The sequence below is a fragment of the Platalea leucorodia genome (genome assembly GCF_965183815.1).
Source record: "Platalea leucorodia genome assembly, chromosome: 24".
Taxonomy (NCBI): domain Eukaryota; kingdom Metazoa; phylum Chordata; class Aves; order Pelecaniformes; family Threskiornithidae; genus Platalea; species Platalea leucorodia.
Window position 1 is genome coordinate 863,226 of NC_138846.1, and position 18,492 is coordinate 881,717.

General features: G+C 66.1%; 3 protein-coding genes across 3 annotated transcripts; 1 reads left to right on the forward strand and 2 right to left on the reverse strand.

The window, feature by feature from the left end:
• The first annotated feature begins 8,629 nt into the window (after positions 1-8,629).
• Positions 8,630-11,140, forward strand: GPATCH4 (G-patch domain containing 4). The gene is made up of 7 exons (XM_082332879.1): positions 8,630-8,767; positions 8,896-8,969; positions 9,256-9,348; positions 9,544-9,651; positions 9,826-9,926; positions 10,061-10,111; positions 10,243-11,140. The coding sequence occupies exons 1-7, from the start codon at positions 8,695-8,697 to the stop codon at positions 10,769-10,771; spliced, it is 1,029 nt and encodes a 342-aa protein (XP_082189005.1). The 5' UTR covers positions 8,630-8,694; the 3' UTR covers positions 10,772-11,140.
• A 141-nt stretch (positions 11,141-11,281) lies between these two features.
• On the reverse strand, positions 11,282-13,416 carry NAXE (NAD(P)HX epimerase). Its single transcript, XM_082332880.1, has 6 exons — positions 13,217-13,416; positions 12,398-12,506; positions 12,188-12,298; positions 11,929-12,042; positions 11,696-11,843; positions 11,282-11,614 (listed from the first exon to the last, which is right to left on the reverse strand). Exons 1-6 carry the CDS (start codon positions 13,399-13,401, stop codon positions 11,412-11,414), a joined length of 870 nt encoding a protein of 289 aa, XP_082189006.1. The 5' UTR covers positions 13,402-13,416; the 3' UTR covers positions 11,282-11,411.
• Positions 13,417-15,502: 2,086 nt separating this feature from the next.
• Positions 15,503-18,183, reverse strand: TTC24 (tetratricopeptide repeat domain 24; the record flags this gene model as incomplete). The annotated part of the gene is made up of 7 exons (XM_082332743.1): positions 15,503-15,577; positions 15,722-15,835; positions 15,927-16,048; positions 16,222-16,350; positions 16,431-16,643; positions 16,723-17,490; positions 18,120-18,183. The coding sequence occupies 7 exons, from the start codon at positions 18,181-18,183 to the stop codon at positions 15,503-15,505; spliced, it is 1,485 nt and encodes a 494-aa protein (XP_082188869.1).
• Positions 18,184-18,492: the final 309 nt, after the last annotated feature.

Below are 18,492 nucleotides of genomic sequence, written 5' to 3' on the forward strand. Positions count from 1 at the left end.
GTTTGCATGACCTGATCGCGGTGTAGAAGGCGGCAGCGAGTTCTGCTGAGCCCAGAGGCGTTTGCTCGCAGCTGGCCAGCGCCAGCGCCCGCGCCCGCGGGAGCCCTGGGCACCTCTGCGCACGGTGGGTTTTACCCCTGCTTTTCCATAGCAAGCGCAGCGCTTGCTGTTAGCTGGGTGTTGGCGTTCTCATTCGGTTTGGGTTTTAAAGCTTTGGGTAGGGGAGGATTGGGCAGTGAGAGGGAACGGGAGGAATCCCAGCGCTGCTCTCTTCTATACCTGTAAAACCTGCTGCGCCCAGCTCGCTTCTGACTTGGAGATGGGATCTATCAATACGCTGTGGTGTCGGAGAGCGTAGGTGGAGCAGCGGTTGCTTGAGAAAACAGGGGAGTGCATGCGGGCTGGAAATGCTCCTGCCTTTGTGTATGTGCATCACGAGGCTGGGGTTTTGTAGAGGAGGGTTCGGAAAGCCTGCCTTTCATCGCTTCTCTTGGAGGCTGTGCACGTACGTGTGGATTTCTTTCTGCAACCTCTCCTCAAACGCAGAAGGAATGGGCAAAGGGTTGTGGAAGGATGGGTGCTGAAGGTCCTGGTTGCGCGGGCAGGGTCAGAGCTCTTTCCTAACGTCGCTAAAACTTTTTGCAGCTAAAAATTGGCTTATAAAAAGGCCTGTCTGGTCCTTCGTGATCTCTTGGCTTTGGCGGATGTCCTTTGCCCGCGCTAAGGTCTGTTTATCTCCGCAAAGGCTCTGTCCCCATGCAAGCCAGCTCTTGCAAAGAATGCGCTTGTGGGAGGATGGGGTGGGCAGGTAAGGGAGAGGGAGCAGAGAAGGCAGCTGGAAGGAGAGGGGGTGCCGCTGGGTTGCGGGGAGTGGAGACGTCCCCCTGTCCTTGCGATAAACTTGTGCTCTGCGTTTGAACCTCTTCGAAGAGCAAAGCTAGCCCCAAACCCTGTTGTTTCTGGGCAGCCAGAAAGGGTCCTTCCAGCTCCCTCCTCGGCGTTAGCAGGATGGGGTGCAGATCACAGCAACGCGAGGGATCTGCGTGCGCGGAGCTGGCGTGCTGCGTGCTGGCGGGACGGAAGCTTCTGACGCGGGAGGGACTTGGAGGGGCCGGGGGGGATCCGGTGAATCCGAAGCCACGAGCCTGCCGAGAGGGAGGGCTCCCGCGAGGCCGTGGCTGCCGTCGCTGGCTCGGCTCGGACCGGCGAGGTGGAGCGGAGCTGGTGATGCTTCGGCATCGCCGCGCAGATGTTGGCTGCTCGGTGCCGGCGAGCGAAGCCGGCTGGGAACACCTGCGCGGTGGAGGGATCCTGCTGGCAGCGTAGGCAGGCTGCTGTGAATGATTGAGGAGAATTAACGCGCTGCTTGTAGGAAGTTCTTGCTAGGATATTTTTTTTTTTCCTTAAGCTGAGGTCCTGCTTTTCCAGAGAGGGCTCTGGACCGTGGCAAGTGCGTGGAAGCCGTTCTCCAACGCTTCCCGTAGGAGGGTAATGATTGTTGTCTACGCGGGAGAAGCGAGGAGGCCGTTCGGTCCTCGGTGCCTCTCTGCTCGTTTAAGCAGGAAAACATATTTCTCCTGTCTCTCAACATCGCAGCATCCGCTCTTATGTCAGTTTGAGATCATTCCTCACCTGCTGCCAGCCCACCAGCCAAGGTGCTAAAATAAAGATAACGGGGCCGCCTGCTATCTCGGCTTGCAGCCTCTGGTTGCATCTGATGTTCAGCTACCGGCTCTCCAGCTTCCCCCAGGCGATTTGGCAAAGCTGCCACCCTCCTTGCTGCTCCGGAGGGGCTTTGCCGCACTTTGCGGAGCAGCCGGATGGATTCGTGGCTCCGGCTTTGGCGCTGGAGCAGCGTGGAGGGGAGCGGTGGGGAAGGGGACGAGCTCAGGGAAATGCTCTGCGCTGGCGCAGCTTTTGCCAACCCCTCAGCCCTTAGAGGGGTTCTTTCCCCCAGGGCTGTGCTGGGCTTTGCAGGCTCTTCCCTGTAGCTGCTACGACTGATGCTCTGGTCCTCCTCATTCCAGGGCCAAGGGCAGGGTCCTGCACCCGGGTGGGGGCAGCCCCCGGTGTCAGCAGGGGATGGAGGGGTGGAGAGCAGCCCTGAGGAGGGGGACTGGGGGTGCCGACGGACGAAAAGCTGGCCGTGAGCCGGCCACGTGCGCCGGCAGCCCAGAAAGGCAACGGGGTCCTGGGCTGCCTCCCCCGCGGCGTGGGCAGCGGGGCGAGGGGGGGGATTCCGCCCCTCTGCCCCGCTCGGGGGAGACCCCCTGGAGCCCCGCGTCCAGCTCGGGGGTCCCCAGCACGGGAAGGACGTGGAGCTGTGGGAGTGGGGCCAGGGGAGGCCGCAGAAGCGATGGGAGGGTGGCCCGGCTCTGCTGGGGGGACGGGCTGAGAGCTGGGGGGGCTCGGCCTGGGGAGGAGGGGGCTGCGGGGAGGCCTTACTGCGGCCTCGCAGTGCTTAAGGGGGCTTGTGAGAGCTGGGGACGGGCTTGTTAGCAGGGCCTGTAGCGACAGGACAGGGGGTGATGGTTTTTAACTAAAAGAGGGGAGATTCAGGCTGGATCTAAGGAAGAAACGTGTTCCGCTGCGGGTGGCGAGACACCGGCCCAGGTTGCCCGGAGCAGGGTGGATGCCCCGTCCCTGGGCGCATCCAAGGCCCGGCTGGACGGGGCTGTGAGCAGCCCGGTCTGGGTGACGCTGTCCCTGCCCACGGCGGGGGATGGACGGGGGCCTTCAAAGCTCCCTTCCACCCCAAAGCCTTCTGCGATTCCTCAGGGAGCAGAGAAGCAGCACGATCCGCCCGTGCCCGCGCACCGGGACGAAGCGCCGAGCTGGGAGCCCTGCACCCCCGGGGGGGTCTCCGGGAGCAGCAGCGTCCCCCCATCGCACAATGGGGGAGAGGAGGTGGGAGGGAAGGGCTGGGGCTCCCCGCGCACGGCCGGCGGGAGGAAGGGGCCGCGGCGGGGCGGCGCGATGGGCGCAGCCCTGGGTTTTGGGTCTCGCCTTTGGGCGGCCCAGGCTCGGGAGGAGAAGGCGGCTTTGAAGGCTGGTGAGAAAGCAGCTTTTTAGTGAAACCTTAATCCCCTCCAGAGAGCTTTCCCTAATCCTCGGTAACCGCTGTTCAAAAGCCCTCTTTCAAAGGAACAATTGCACTTTCTGGCTGCTGTCTCTCTCCTTCCCAGAGGAATTGCCCCAAGGTGTTCCTCGCTGACTGTTTCCTCTCATTTTTCTCTGATAAATAGAATTAATTCCTTTAAAACGTCATGGAAGGAGCAATTTCCTCAGCAGGTAGTGGCGAATCTGGCTGATTGATTTGGAGAGATTTCTGCTGTCAAGGACTTATTTTCACTTTATTCCTCCCCCCTCCCTTTCAGCCTTGCCCCCCAATAACGACCGCAGCACTTCTAACTTTGAAATCCAACCTTTTAAACGCGGAGGAGGGAGATGTTGCAGCAAACGAACACCTGCATTTCTTTCAAGAAACCAGTTTTTATTCCTAAGGTCCCCGGCCGCCACATCGGGTGTTTCCTTGGGGTGCAAGTTCAAACCGACTCTGTTAAAGTTAATAACTTCCGAACGTGCGGTAAGAGCGGGGTCAGCAGGGAAATCTCCAGGGTTGGGAGGCCGGGGAGTGGGGTAGCTTGGAAAAAATATATATATGTGTGCGTGTGTGTGTATATACGCACGTGTATATACGTATGTGTGTATATTGAAGTGCTGCAGCATCTTTGCTCGGCCGCGGGAGCCGTAAGGAAGGCCGGGAGGCGGAGCAGGCTGACGGACGGACGCGCCTTGGCCTCCCCGCTCAATTCGGCAGCGTTTCAGGGCAGAAAACGGCGATTTGGAGAGCGGTTGGGCCATCGCCAGCCGGCGGGACGTGACCCTGTCGCATTCAGGTCCGTATTCACGTTGCTCTGACTTTGGTTTAATTTCTCCAGCAAGTTTTACCTCGTTCCCTGCAGCCGCCTGGCCGCGTCTCACCGGGCTTCGCGCGTGGGTGCAGCATTCCCAGTTTGCCGGGTCGGCCGCGCTGGAGCCGGCGGTGCCTGCCGGCGTGGAGCCTGTGCCCGGCGCAGGGCGGAGACTGGGATTTGTTGTTTGCTCCCCTTGACATTGGAAACAACAAAATCACAAGTCTTCCAGCCTGCCGCAGGGCTGAAGGACGGCCGGGGAGCCGCGCCGGAGCTGGCCTGGGGAGAGGGGAAGGGAGAGCGGTGGCGTTTGGGCACCTTGCGTCACCCACGCAACCCAGCGGCTTCCTAACGCGCGCTGGGAGAGGGGCCAGGGCGCCAGAGGGGCTTTGCAGCCCCTGGCCGCCGCTGGCAGCGGTGACAAAGGACAGCGGTTGTGCCCGATGTCCCCCCGCCAGCGTCGGCGATGGGTTTGAGCCCCTGCTCAGGAGCCCGGGCTGTCGGCGGCCTGCTCCAGCCCCGTCTCTGCCAGGGACGGAGGAGAAGCCGCCCACGCCGCTCCGTCTGCTTCTGACGGATTTTTGCAGCGCTGGGATGTTCGGTCCTGCCCCGCTCCTGTTTTCCTGGGTGTCCTGGTGGGAATATCCCCATCCTTGCCGCCTCGGTTTCCCTGCCCCGTGAGACGCAGCTGGGGTGCGGCCGTGAGACGGCTCCTCCACGAAGGTTATTGCTGCTTTTTTTAATCCTAGCAGACAGAGCAGATAGCAGTGAAATATGGAGCAGTCAAGGCTGTTGCTGCATGGACTCCGGGCTGCTGTGGTCTCCCGGCTCGGCGCGACCCTGGAGATAAGCCCCCAGCGCTGTTATCGAGGGGAGCGGGAGAGGAAGGCAGCAGGCGTCGGGATGCTGGGGCTGGGTGGGAAAGCAAAGCGCAAGGAGATGCAGGAGCGATGCTCGCTGGGCTGGAGCAGGGGAGGGGGCCGCCCCGCACCCCCTCAGCCCCGCCGGTGGGCTGCTGCTGCTGCATGCGACGGCTGCAGCAGTGCAAAGTACGGAGCCGGTGCCTTTGCTGCGTGCGGGCGCGCCCCGTTGCACAGCACGTGCGCCCCGTTGCACAGCACGCACGCTGCATGCGCCCCGTTGCGCAGCACACGCACCACATGCACCCTGTAGCGCACCTTGCATGCCACACACCCTGCACGCACCCCGTCATGCACCCCATTGCACAGCACACCCCATGCAGACCCCGGAGACCCCACCTCGCACACCGCACACCCCATTGCACAGCAGAGCCCGGACACCCCATCGCACACCTTGCACGCCGCACACCCTGCGCACACCCCGTTGCACGCCTTGCACGCCGCACGCCCCGTCGTGCACCTCATCGCCCCCCTGCTCACCTGGGGGCTGGCTGCCCGTCCTCCCACCGCCGTTCCCAGCTGCTGCCGGCGCAGCAGCGACGTGCAGGCGTTCGCGGCCGCTCCGCGCTGCTCCTGCCCAGCCGGCGCACGGCGTGAGCAGCCGCGCCGGTGGGGCCGAGGCATTTGCACCGGGACGCCCCCACGCACGAAGCCGCCTGGCTGGACCACGTCCCCCTCCCGCTTTAGGAAGCGCGGCTTTGCCGGAGCGAAGGGAGCTCCAGGCGACGCGACACGCGTGCGCGTCTCCGTCCCTGCGGCGTCGCCGGGGCCAGGCTCCCGGGGCGGCACGGCAAGGGGTGCCAGCGCGGGGTGCCCCCGGCTCCGCAGGAGCACCCAAGCCCAGGGTGCTGGCAGCTGCCAGCTCTGGGAGTCTTATAGCCAGGCCGGCCTGGCAAGAGGCTGGCCTTGGTGACAGCTTTGAGTGGCAGCTGGCGAAGGGCCGGAGCGGGGAGGGACAAGGACGCAGCCGGGCTTGGCCTGGTGCAGGGCTGCAGGGCTGCAGGGGTGCAGGAGCCGGCGCTGGGCCGCGCAGGTGGGGGGCAGAGGGTCCCCGCTGGGCTTTCGGGCCGGGCACGCGGGCCTGCGTGCACACGCGTGTGCACGCACACGGGCACGCGCCCTCCGAGGCCGCAGAGCCCCCTCTGCCCCCGGCCCCCGCGCAGCAGCGCCAGCGCGCGTGGAAAGCAGGCGGCGAGCGGCAGGCGCGCGTGCGGGCGCGCAACGCGCAGGTGCAGGAGCGTGCAGCGCACGTGTCTGCAGCGTGTAAAGTGCCGTGTGTGCGCGTGCAGGGCACGGTTAGCTGTGAGAGTGCGTGTGCCACGCACACGCAGCTGGCGGGGAGTGTGCAACGCTCAGCTGGTGGGGATGGGTGGGGTGCGCGTGTGTGCGCATGTGTGTGTGCATACGGGGCTGTGCATGTGCACACACGTGTCTGTGCATGCATGTGTGTGTATGTGGGTGTGCACATGTGCATGTGCATATGGGGCTGTGCATGTGCACACACGTGTCTGTGTGCATGCATGTGTGTGTATGTGTGTGTGCACATGTGCACATGGGGCTGTGCATGTGCACACACGTGTCTGCTCATGCATGCGTGTGCACGTGTGTGTGCATACGGGGCTGTGCATGTGCATGCATGCATGTGTATATGTGTGTGTGCATGTGTGTGTGCATATGGGGCTGTGCATGTGCACACACGTGTCTGTGTGCATGCATGTGTGTGTATGTGTGTGTGCACATGTGCACATGTGCATATGGGGCTGTGCATGTGCACACACGTGTCTGTGCTCATGCATGCGTGTGCACGTGTGTGTGCATACGGGGCTGTGCATGTGCACGCACGTGTCTGTGCATGCATGCATGTGTATATGTGTGTGCATACGGGGCTGTGCATGTGCACACGTGTCTGTGTGCATGCATGTGTGTGTATATGTGTGTCTGCACACGTGTGTGCACACGTGTCTGTGCACGCATGTGCGCATGTGAGCGTGTGCACACGTGGGGAGGTGTGCATGCGTGTATGTGCATGCATGGGAGCATGTGTGTGCATGTTTTTGCATTTGTGTGTGTCCGTGTGCATGTGTGTGCGCACACGTGTGTGTGTACATGCGTGTGTTGGTGTGTACCAGTGTGCATAGGTGTGTATAGGTGTGTGTATGGGTGTGCATAGGTGTGTACAGGTGTGTATCTGTGTCTAGGTGTGTGTAGGTGTGTGTATGGGTGTGCATAGGTGTGTACAGGTGTGTATCTGTGTCTAGGTGTGTGTGTAGGTGTGTATAGGTGTGTGTATGGGTGTGCATAGGTGTGTACAGGTGTGTATCTGTGTCTAGGTGTGTGTATAGCTGTGTATTGGTGTGCACTGGTGTGCATAGGTGTGTATAGGTGCATATGGGTGTGTATAGGCGTGCATGGGTGTGTATAGGTATGTGTGGGTGTGTATAGGTGTGTGTATGGGTGTGCATAGGTGTGTACAGGTGTGTATCTGTGTCTAGGTGTGTGTATAGCTGTGTATTGGTGTGCACTGGTGTGCATAGGTGTGTATAGGTGCATATGGGTGTGTATAGGCGTGCATGGGTGTGTATAGGTATGTGTGGGTGTGTATAGGTGTGTGTATGGGTGTGCATAGGTACATATAGGTGTGTATAGGTGCTTATGGGTGTGTATGGGTGTGTATTGGTATGTATAGGTACGTATAGGTGTATAGGTGTGTGTATGGGTGTGTATAGGTGCGTGTATAGGTGTGTGTAGGTGTGTATAGGTGTGTGTATGGGTGTGTATCTGTGTATAGGTGTGTGTAGGTGTGCATGGGTGCGTGTATGGGTGTGTGTATGGGTGTGTGTGGGTGTGTATAGGTGTGTGTATCTGTGTGTATCTGTGTGTAGGTGTGCATGGGTGTGTGTGTAGGTGTGTATGGGTGTGTGTAGGTGTGTGTAGGTGTGTGTATCGGTGTGTGTATGGGTGTGTATCTGTGTGTAGGTGTGCATGGGTGTGTGTAGGTGTGCATGGGTGTGTGTAGGTGTGTGTAGGTGTGTGTAGGTGTGTGTATCGGGGTGTGTGTGGGTGTGTAGGTGTGTGTAGGTGTGTGTAGGTGTGTGTATCGGTGTGTGTGTGGGTGTGTATCTGTGTGTATCTGTGTATGGGTGTGTGTAGGTGTGCATGGGTGTGTGTAGGTGTGTGTAGGTGTGTGTAGGTGTGTGTAGGTGTGTGTATCGGTGTGTGTGTGGGTGTGTATCTGTGTGTAGGTGTGCATGGGTGTGTGTAGGTGTGCATGGGTGTGTGTAGGTGTGTGTATCGGTGTGTGTGTGGGTGTGTATCTGTGTGTAGGTGTGCATGGGTGTGTGTAGGTGTGTGTAGGTGTGTGTAGGTGTGTGTATCGGTGTGTGTGTGGGTGTGTATCTGTGTGTAGGTGTGCATGGGTGTGTGTAGGTGTGTGTAGGTGTGTGTAGGTGTGTGTATCGGGGTGTGTGTGGGTGTGTAGGTGTGTGTAGGTGTGTGTATCGGTGTGTGTATGGGTGTGTATCTGTGTGTAGGTGTGCATGGGTGTGTGTAGGTGTGTGTATCGGTGTGTGTGTGGGTGTGTATGGGTGTGTATCTGTGTGTACCTGTGTGTGGGTGTGCGTAGGTGCGTGTGTAGCTGTGTATAGGTGTGCGCACCGCGCGCCCAGGCGCGTGCCCGTCCGCCCCCGCCTCCCCCGTCCGTCCCTGCCCCGCCCCCCCCCCCGCGCCGGGCGCGTTCCCGGCCCCGCCCCGCGCGCGTGCGCAGCGCCGCGGCCCCGCCCCGCCCCGCCCCGCGGCCCCGCCCCTCCCGCCCGCGTGCGCCGCCGCCATGAGCCCCCCGCCGCCATGAGCCCCCCGCCGCCATGAGCCCCCCGCCGCCGGGCCGCGGGCTGCGCTTCGCCGAGGAGCAGCTGCGGCGGCGCGGATGGCGGCGAGGTGCGGATCCCCCGCCCGCCCCGGCCCCGCTCCCCGCTCCCCGCGCGGGCGGGCGGCCCCCGGCGGCCTCCCCGCGGCCGGGGGGGGGGGGGCTCTGCGGCGGCGCTGACGGGTGTCCTCCCCCCCAGGGCAGGGGCTGGGGAAGCGGGAGGACGGCATCGCCCGGGCCATCCGGGTGAAGGTCAAGTGCGACACGGCGGGGGTGAGTGCGGCCCCCCCGCCCCGCCGGGGCTCGCCCGCGGTGGCCACCGTGGCGGCGGCTGCAGCCGTTCCGGTGGCTGCAACCATTTGGGTGGCTGCAACCATTTGGGTGGCTGCAACCATTTCACTGGCTGCAACCATTTCACTGGCTGCAACCATTTCACTGGCTGCAACCATGGTGGCTGCAGCCATTTCACTGGCTGCAACCATTTCACTGGCTGCAACCATGGTGGCTGCAGCCCTTTCGGTGGCTCCAGCCCTTTTGGTGGCTCCCCCGTGCCCTGCAGGTGGGACACGATGCGGCGGAGCCGTTCTCCTTCCACTGGTGGGACCACGTCTTCAACAAGGCGGCTGCCAACATCGCCGTGGAGGCCGGGCAGGTAGGAGGGCTGGGGGGCGGCGGGGGGTTGAAGGCTTTGGGGTCCCCTTTGGTGGCCTTTACGCTGCCGCTACATCTCCCCGCCGCCCCCAGCAGCGCCTTGCGCCGGGACCGTGGTGGCAGAGAGGCGCTGCTGGAGGGGACGAAGCCCCTCGGACAAAACGCTTCCGAGCCCTTGGCATCTCTCTCCCCCCAGGATGGCATCTCCATGAAGACGCTTTCCGAGGAGGGAGTCAGGATCAGCACTAAGAAGCCCCGCAAGGCCGGCAGCACCGGCAGCATGCTGTACGGCCGCTTCGTGAAGGTAACCGGCCCCGGGGCCGCGGCTCGGGGAGAAGCTGGCGGCTCCGTGAAGGCTGCTGCGAACTCTGCACCCCCCTTGCAGCGCAGCCTCCCCAGCCCATCGCTGCTGTGGCCCCCAGGGCCCCCTTTTTCTTGGCCCCCTCTCTCACGGCCCCTCTGCCTCTCCCCGCCGCAGGCGGCCACGCTCACGGCGCGCGGGGAGGAGTCCACGAAGCCGCCCACCGGCTCAGAGAGCAGCGAGGAGGAGGAGAAGCTGGACCTCTCTTCGGCCAGGAGGCGAGGCTGGGGCAGGGGTGCATGCGCTGGCCCCGCGCCGCGGCAGCGGGGAGGGACGAGGGCGAGCCCCGGTCCGGACCGCGCTCCCCACCGCGCCGACGCCGGGGGTGACGCGTCCCGTCTCTGTCCCGCAGGCTGACGGACGAGGAGCTGATGCGAGCGTGCGGGGGCCGCACCGCACACAAGTGAGTGGTTGGGGGGGGGCTGCGCGGTTGGGTTTCCCCCTCCTGGCAGGGGTTTCAGAGCGGGCTGGGCCGGGGCGTGCGCGTTCCCTGCCGGGGAGGTGCCGGACCCCGGCTGCCCGCGATCGTTGCAGGGGTGCCCGTCACGGCCTGACCATGAGCGCCAAGCTGGCGCGGCTGGAGGAGCAGGAGCGAGCCTTCCTGGCCGCGTACCGACGCAAGGAGCGGCAGCCCGCAGAGAGCAGCCCCCCAGCAGGGAGGCAGGGAAGAAGGAAGAAGAAAAAAAGGGAAGAGCTTGGGGCCGGGGCCGCTCCCGAGGTGCTGCAGAGCCAGGAGCCAAGCAGAGAAGAGGAGGTGGCGGGAGAGGAAGGGAAGGTTGTAAAGAGGAAAAAGAAGAAGAAGAAGAACCAGGAGCCAAGTGGAGAGGAGGAGGTGGCAGGGGAAGGGAAGGCTGCCAAGAGGAAGAAGAAGAAGGAGGAAGAGGAGGAGGAGGACAGAGAAGAGCCCGTTGAGACAGAGAAGAAGAAGAAGAGGAAAAAGAAGGAGGAGGACAAAGAAGAGCCGGCTGAGCCAGAGGTACCTCTGGAAGACACAGATGGGCCAGACGAAGCTGGGCACAGCCCCAGGAAGAAGAGGAAGAAGAGGAAGAGGGAGCCGGAGTGAGGAAGGGCCGCGGCTGCCGCGCTGCGCAGCCGCCGGTACCGTCTGGCTGTCGGGGCCCCGATCCTGCCTGCTGGCGCCGATGGGGGCCCAAGGTGCTCCGGGCTCTTCCCAGGTGGAGCCCAGCGCTGTGGCCCAGCTGCGCCTTCGCTGCTGGGGATGCTGGGCTGGGACTGGTTGGGCTGGAGCTGGATCGAGCTTTATTTCACTCCCCGAGCCTTCCTCCTGTCAGGGGTGACCCCGGTTCCCACCAGGCCCTGGGGCAGGCACCGGTTTGCCGTGGGTCTGTCGCAGAGGGACACGAGGGGACAGACCCCACGCAGTATCGAAATATTTTTTCAAGGGCACAAATAAATCTTTATTGCGGTGAAACCATCCTGAGGCGCGAGATGCGCGGCAGACCCCGGGATCGCGTCTACACCTAGAAGCACTCGGGTTAGGCAGCCGCCCCGTCGCTCCCCAAGCTCCTGGGGGCTTTGGTCTGCGGTGAACTTCAATCCCGCTGGCAGAGCTGGGTAGGACTGGAGCCCAGTGAGGTGCTGAGCATCCTCCTGGCAGAGCGCTGCGGCTTTGGCAGAATTAGGCCCTGATCTGCCGTGCCGAAGCCTGGCCCGGCACCCCGAGCCCCCGCTGCGCCCCAGCGCTAGGTCAGCTGCAGGACGCAGTCCGTCTCGGGGTACGGTGGCAGGTTTAAAGCGTATTTCTTCTGCAGCGCGGCGGGCACAAACCTGCCCCCGAGGAAGTGGTAGCGGCCAGCGAAATGCATTGCCGCCTTCTTGGGCGCCGTGAGCGAGATGAGCATGTCGGGCTGGAGGCCATCCGCCTTCCCCTTCTCCACGTCCCAGCCTGCAACAAGCCCCGAGGCCAGGCTGGAGGAGGAAGACCCCGGCCGGGCACCTTCCTCCGGCGGGTCCGGCCGCTACTCACCCGAGGGGATGTCGATGCTGGCGATGGGCACCGTGATGCGCTCGAGGGTGCTGAGGATGCTGCCGAAGGGCTCCCGCACCGCTCCCGTGAAGCTGAACCCGAAAATCGCGTCCACCACCAGGCCGTAGAGCTCATCGATGAGCGCAGCCTGCGGCGGGGAAGGCGGCGGGTGAAAAACGGCCCCGGGCACGGCTCCAAGGGCGGCTGCTCCCAAGCCGGGGGCGGCTCCTCACCTCGGCCGGGAACTCGGGGAGGAAGGGGATGTCCATCTTCTGGCACTGGGTGGTCAAACCTTCAAACAGGGGCTTGTTGGGGCGCTTGGGGTAATACACGGTCGGCTCGTAGCCCTGCAAGAGCGGGAGGGACCTGAACGGCGCGCCGGCAGCAGGAGCAGCCGGAGGAGCGGGAACCCCAAAGCTTGCGGGGACGGGGACGCGCGGGGACGGGCGCCCTCCCGGGGGGAGCGCGCAGCCGCCTGCACGAGAGACTCACAAACATTTTCAGGTGCCGGGCGCAGACCAAGCCATCGCCGCCGTTGTTCCCCGGCCCGCACACGACCAGCACGGCGGGCTGGCTGGTGGTGAAGGAGCTGGGCGGGTAGGCCTGGCGTGGGACAGGAGATGTAGGGTTACGGTGGGGAAGCGAGGCCACGCCGTGGTGCCGGGACCCCCCCGGACCGGTGCCGGCCCCTCGCGCGCCCACCTTGGCGATGGCGGTGGCGCAGCTCAGCCCCGCCAGCTCCATCAGCTGATCCACGCTGAACTTGTACTCGGTGAAGAGCTCCTGGTCGATGGCCTGGGCCTCCTCCTGCCTGGGGGGGGAGGGAGGGAGGGTGGCAGCCCTGGGGGCCTCGAAACCCGGCCGGGCCCCGGCTCTGCGGGGTCCGGGGCAGCTCGGATCCCCTCGACTTTGCAAAGCAGCAGGGAGTGCGGGGGGGGGGGGTGCACGATCCAGCTCCCCACCCTGAGCCCCCCCGCCATGCACCTGTGCACCCCGGTGCACCCTGCACGCCCGTGCACCCTGCACCGCCTGCACCCCCATGAATCCTGCACCCCGGTGCACCCTGCACCCCCATGAATCCTGCACCCTCTGCAGCCCCGTGCACCCTGCACCCCCATGAACCCTGCACCCCCTGCAGCCCCGTGCACCCTGCACCCCCATGAATCCTGTGCGCCCTGCACCCCCATGAACCCTGCACCCCCTGCAACCCCGTGCACCCTGCACCCCCATGAACCCTGCACCCCCTGCAACCCCGTGCACCCTGCACCCCCATGAATCCTGCACCCCCTGCAGCCCCGTGCACCCTGCACCCCCATGAATCCTGTGCACCCTGCACCCCCATGAACCCTGCACCCCCTGCAGCCCCGTGCACCCTGCACCCCCATGAATCCTGTGCACCCTGCACCCCCATGAACCCTGCACCCCCCTTTTGCACCCTCCCTGCACCCCAACCCCCGCCGCACCCCCCCCCCCCGCACTTTCCGCACCCCCCGGGCCCCGCACCCCCCTCCGCAGCCGTACCCGAGGAAGCGAAGCCCCCGGGGGCCGGGCCCGGCGCTGGGCCCGTGCATGGCGCGGCGGGGACGGCACCGGTCCCGCTCCCAGCCCCGCTCCCAGCCCCAGCCCCGGCCCGGGCAGCGCCCGCCCGCCCGCGCCCCCGCCGCCACCAGCAGCCCCAGCCCCAGCAGCGCCCGCGGGCCCGGCATGCGGCGGGCACGGCTCGGCTCGGCTCGGCTCGGCCCGGCCCGGAGCGGCGCGGCCCGGAGCGGCGCGGCCCGGCCCGGAGCGGCACGGCACGGCCCGGCTCGGGGCTCCGCACGGAGCAGGCGCGGGGCCGGCCCCGGGGCGGAGCGCCCAGCCCCGGGCTGCGGGGCGGTGCCGGGCGGAGCGCAGGGCTCGGAGCCCGCCGTGCCTCCAGGGACCCCCCCACCCCGGGACCCCCCCCACCCTGGGATCCCCCCCCACCCCGGGATCCCCCACCCGAGGATCTCCCCCCACCCCGGGACCCCCCCCCTACCCCAGGATCCCCCCTACCCTGGGATTCCGCCCCCCCCCGGGCCCCCCCCTGCGCCGGGACCCCCCCACCCCGGCACCCCCCCCTACCCTGGGACCCCCACCCCACCCCGGGACCCCCCACCCCGGGACAACCCCCTACCCTGGGACCCCCCACCCCACCCCGGGACCCCACCCCAGGAACCCCCCTACCCCGGGACAACCCCCTACCCTGGGACCCCCCACCAGCCTGGGACCCCCCACCCCGGGACCCCACCCCACTCCAGGAACCCCCCCTGCCCCAGGACCCCCCCTACCCTGGGACCCCCACCCTGGGACCCCCCCCGGCCCCAGCACGGAAAGGAGAACGGCAAAGAACCGGGTTCAAAGCCATCTTGGCTCAAGCACCGTGAACGGGATCCCAGCGGCAGCTGGGGCCTGCCCCGGGGCCGCACGGATCCCGCTGCCCGGTCACGCTGCCGGGAAGCCGCCGTCTCCCCGTGTCCTCCACCGTCACACGAGGCTGCAGACGAGGGACAGCACCCTGCTCCCCGTGCGGGGCTCCCGGTTCCCGCGGGGCCGGCAGCCGGCGGCGGTGGTGGCGGCAGCAGCGGGGTCGGCGGCGGGGCTGGGAGGCAGCGAGGCCACCGAGGCGTTACGGGGTGTGCGGGTGCCCGGCGGGATGCAGAATAGAGCACAGGGGGTGGATGTCATACTGGGGTGCATGAATCCCCCCTCAGATCTGCTGCCCCATCTGTAGGGTTAGGGTTGGGGTTGGCTACGAGGTGCCAAAATCCCAAGCCCCTGCGATTTTGGGTTTGGGGACACGGCCGTCGCAAGGAGCGAGGGTGTCCCAAGCCCCGCCGGGGGTCTCCACCCCTCAGAGGACACCCCGGAGCCCAGGCCTCCCCTCCGCTCCTCCAGCGCATCACCTACCGCTCCGGGGACCTCAGCCGGAGGCTTTGGCGGTCACGACGCCCTGCGAAACGCGGCGTGAGAACCGCAGCCCTCGGCTCGCCGGGGCAGCGAAGCGCCGGTGGTGGTCGGTACTGGCTTGGCCGGAGGCCGCCGTGGTGCGGCGGGGCCGGGCGCGGGCGGGTGGCGGTCAGGCTACTGGGAGCAAAGCAGAGACGGCTGCCGCGGAGGTGACGGGGAGCATCTGTGGGGCAAACTCCCCCCTATCGCATCGTTACCGAACCCTCCCCAAATTCCAGCTTGAATTGCAATCGATCCCCGAACGCGCTCCCCAGAATTACGCAGCTTTTAAAACCTCTGGATTTTCACCTTTCACCATCACCTCCGGGGCGATGCCACCCGCTGCGTTGCGTTCGCTGCTACTGCAAGGGTATTTGGGTGCAGGGAGCCGTATCGGGGTGCCTCCCCCTCGCCCACCCACCTGCCAGCGTGGGGCTGACCGCGACGCCCTGGAGCCGCGCTGGGACCATCCTCATCCTCCCCGGCCGTGTCCAGGCGGCCGCGTGGGTCGTGGGGCTCCAGCGCGGGGCCGACAGCCGGGGCCGCTCCCGTGCCTCCGGCAAGGAAGGGCAAATAGGCAGGAGTTTGGTGCCAGACCGTGCCGAAGCCTCGGCTCCGGCAGAAATCGGCGGTATGGCTCAAGCACGTTGGCTGGGGTTTAGTTCGCACCCTCTTACCTGAACGGCCGGTTCGTGCTCCCAGCTCAGGCGCGTACAGCTCGTCCCCAGGCCGGGCTTTCCCCCCGAAGGACCTGGGGTCAAGGGAAGGAAGGTTTCTCCCCTGGGTGCCGCTGGGAACTCGGCCGCGGAGGAAGGAGGGGCAGGACGGCGGCTTTCCTACTCACGCCTCGCTCCCCCGGCGCCGTGTCCCGCTGGCGTCGGGCAGCGTCGAGCAAAACCGCCGCTGGCCGGGGGCCTGCCAGGATGGAGGGACGGCCTGGGGCTTACACGCGCCCGTCCCTCTGCCCACCCGAGCCGGGTGCCTCTCTCCACCAGCCCCCGCCTGGGGTGTCAGCCCCCAGCACCCCGATCTGCCCCGCGCCCCCGGGGCGATGCTCACCGGGGCGGGTGCCCGGCCACCCCAGCAGGGGAGGCGGCCGCGGAGGCAGAGCTGGTGCTGGATGGCGTCGGTCAGCTTGCGCACGACCCGCTCGCGGGCGGCTCGGGGGGCGTCCTGCCGAGGAGAGCGCCCGCGCGGGCTGGGCCGGGTCGTCCCGTGATGCACGGGAGGGTCCGGCCTCGGGGTTTTCCCCGGCGTGTCTTACCCGGCAGTGGGAAAGCAAAGTCAGGGCCTCCTTGTAGCGCCCGACGGCTTTCTGGGGGTCTCCCAGGTGGAAGCAGGCTGCTCCCAGCCCCTCGCACGCTTGCCACTGCCCCTGCACGTCCCCTGGGAGGCGAAGGGCAGCGTCAGCGCTGGCCCGGCACGTTGCAGCCAAGGTCCCGGGGAGGGAGCGTCGCTGATGCCCTTTGGATCCGGCACACGCCCGGCTTGAGGCCGCTCGGCATCCGGATGCTGCGGAGCCCCCGGCGCAGGGACGATTTGCCCGCGCCTCCCCTTACCCGCGTCCCGGAAGGCTTGCAAGGCGTGCAGGTAGTTCTCTGCGGCAGCCTCGTGGTTCCCGAGCCGGCTGCAGGCGTACGCCAGGTTACCGAAGCACTGCCCCTGCGCCCTCCGGTTCCCTAGAGCGCCTGGAATTGGGAACACGGGGCTCCATCCCAAGCCGGCACATCCGGCAAAGCCGAGAGCAAGAGATACCGGTGCGACCTACTGTGCAGTGCCGCCGCTCGCCGGTGCCAGCCCAGGGCCGTGCCGAAGCTGCGCAGGGCGTTGTGGGCAGCACCCAGGTTCTGCAGCAGCGCAGCCTCCCTGCGCCGGTCTGGCTCGCCGCCGCAGAGGGCAAGGGCCCGCTCGAAGCTCTCGGCAGCCAGGGAGAAGATGCGGAGCTGGGAGTAGCCGAGGCCGATGTCGTTGTAGAGTTTCCCTGCGGGGCAGAGAGGAAAAGCTGGGTGCGGGCGCTGCTCCCCGGGGCTCCGAGAGGAAAGGGCGCAGCGCGGTGTTACCTCGCAGGGCTGGGTCGGGGATGCTCTCGCAGAGCGAGCGGCACTGGGCGAGGACGCCCGCGATCGCCGCCGCCCTGAACCGTCGGCTCTGCAGCATGGAGCCGCTCGCCCTGCTCAGAGCCACCGCGGTGGCCTCGGGGCTCGCGGCCGCCGCGTAGGTCCGCGCGGCATCCAGGAAGCAACGCGCGGCTCGCGCCGGCTCCCGCATCCCCAGGTAGCAGCAGCCCATCTGCACGCGGGTCCCTGCTCGGCTGCCGGCCTGCGCCGCGTGGTCGTGGCCGGCGGCTTTGCCGAAGCGCTCCAGAGCCTTCGGAAAGTCCTGGAGCCCTTCGTGAGCTGCGCCGATGTTGAAATAAAGGTCCTGCGAGTGCTCCCCGCTCTCTCCCTCCGAGGGCTGGGACTGGAGGAGGAACTCAAGGCCCTTTTTGGGCTTCCCGGTCTCCACGTAGGCAGCCCCCAGGTTAAAGGCACAAGCCCTGCGGAGCCGGGGGCTCGCCGTGCCCCCGGAGAGGCGAAGCGCCTTCCTGAAGCACCCCACCGCCTCCCGCGCATCGCCCAGTGCCAGCGCCCGGCGCCCGGCTCGCGTCAGCCCCTCGATCTCGTCCAGCGCCAGCCCCGCCGCCTCGTCCCCTCCCTCCTGGGCATCTTCCCCGGCCTCCGCCTTCTCCTTCCCTTTCTTTCGGCTCTTCTTCCCGACCGCGGGGGCCGCGGGCTCTGCTCCCGGGTTAGCAGCCTCCTCCGAAGCCATGGGCAGGGTGAGCGACCTGCCTGCAAGAGAAAGAGATGCAGCAGGCAGCCCAGTCCTGGGATTTCTTGAACCGAGCAGCGTTATTTTATATTATTAAAAAAAAAAAAAATTAGAAAATGTCTTGTAGCCTGTTTGCTGCTAAAGTTTCAGGGAGGAAAACGGCCTTTCCACGGAGGACGCCAGCCCAGGTTCTGCCCTCCGTGCTTGCCTCCTGCAAACCTTTGTGGCCGCCGGAGAGGAGAGGGGGGTCACTGGAGGAGGGGGGGGGACGCCGCAGCACAGGGTGGGTGCTCCCGGGTGTCTTTTTGGGAGGCAGAATAACCGGTTGCATGCACTTACGGTTTGCTCTTTGGGTGCAAAGGGTGCCGAGGGCGTGGAGGGGAGGGAGAGGGCATCACCACCGCTTGCAGCCGCGTCGCTGCTGCAAACCGCCGCTCTCCGGATGGGGAGGGAGGGTGTCCGGAGGGCCTCCGAGTCCCGCTGGGGCTGGAAAAGCACCCGGAGCGGGTCCAGCCCCCGGGGCGATGGAGGCCGGCGCCTGGGGCCCGGTGCTGGAGCACAGACAGCTTCTGGGCGCCTGGAAAACGTCGGGGTCGTGCATGGCACGCGCCAACCGGGACAAAGCCCGGTCTCCTCCCGGGGAAGGCACGTTCCTGCAACGGCTCGGCTGGCTCCGGTTTCACCTCCGTCACCGGCACGGTGTACAGTGCCATGGCAACTTGGTTCAGCGGCGCCGGCGTGAAGCGTGGGGTGGATGGCACAAGAGCCCCTCGCTGTCCCGGCGAGCTCCCGGCAGCGCGGTGGGCTCGTTTAACGGGGGGCACGTTCGGGGTTGGGACAGATTGGTGTATGGGCGCGCTGCCGCGAGGGTGAAGGGCACCCCGGGGTGGCCGGCACGCCCTGGGGTCCCCCAACAGCCCCCGCCTGGCCCAGCCCGGGTGGGGAGCCCCCGGTGCGGCCTGGGGGTGCCGCTGCTGACGGCCGGGTGCCCCCGGTGGGTGCAGATCCCCCCCGGGGTGCGT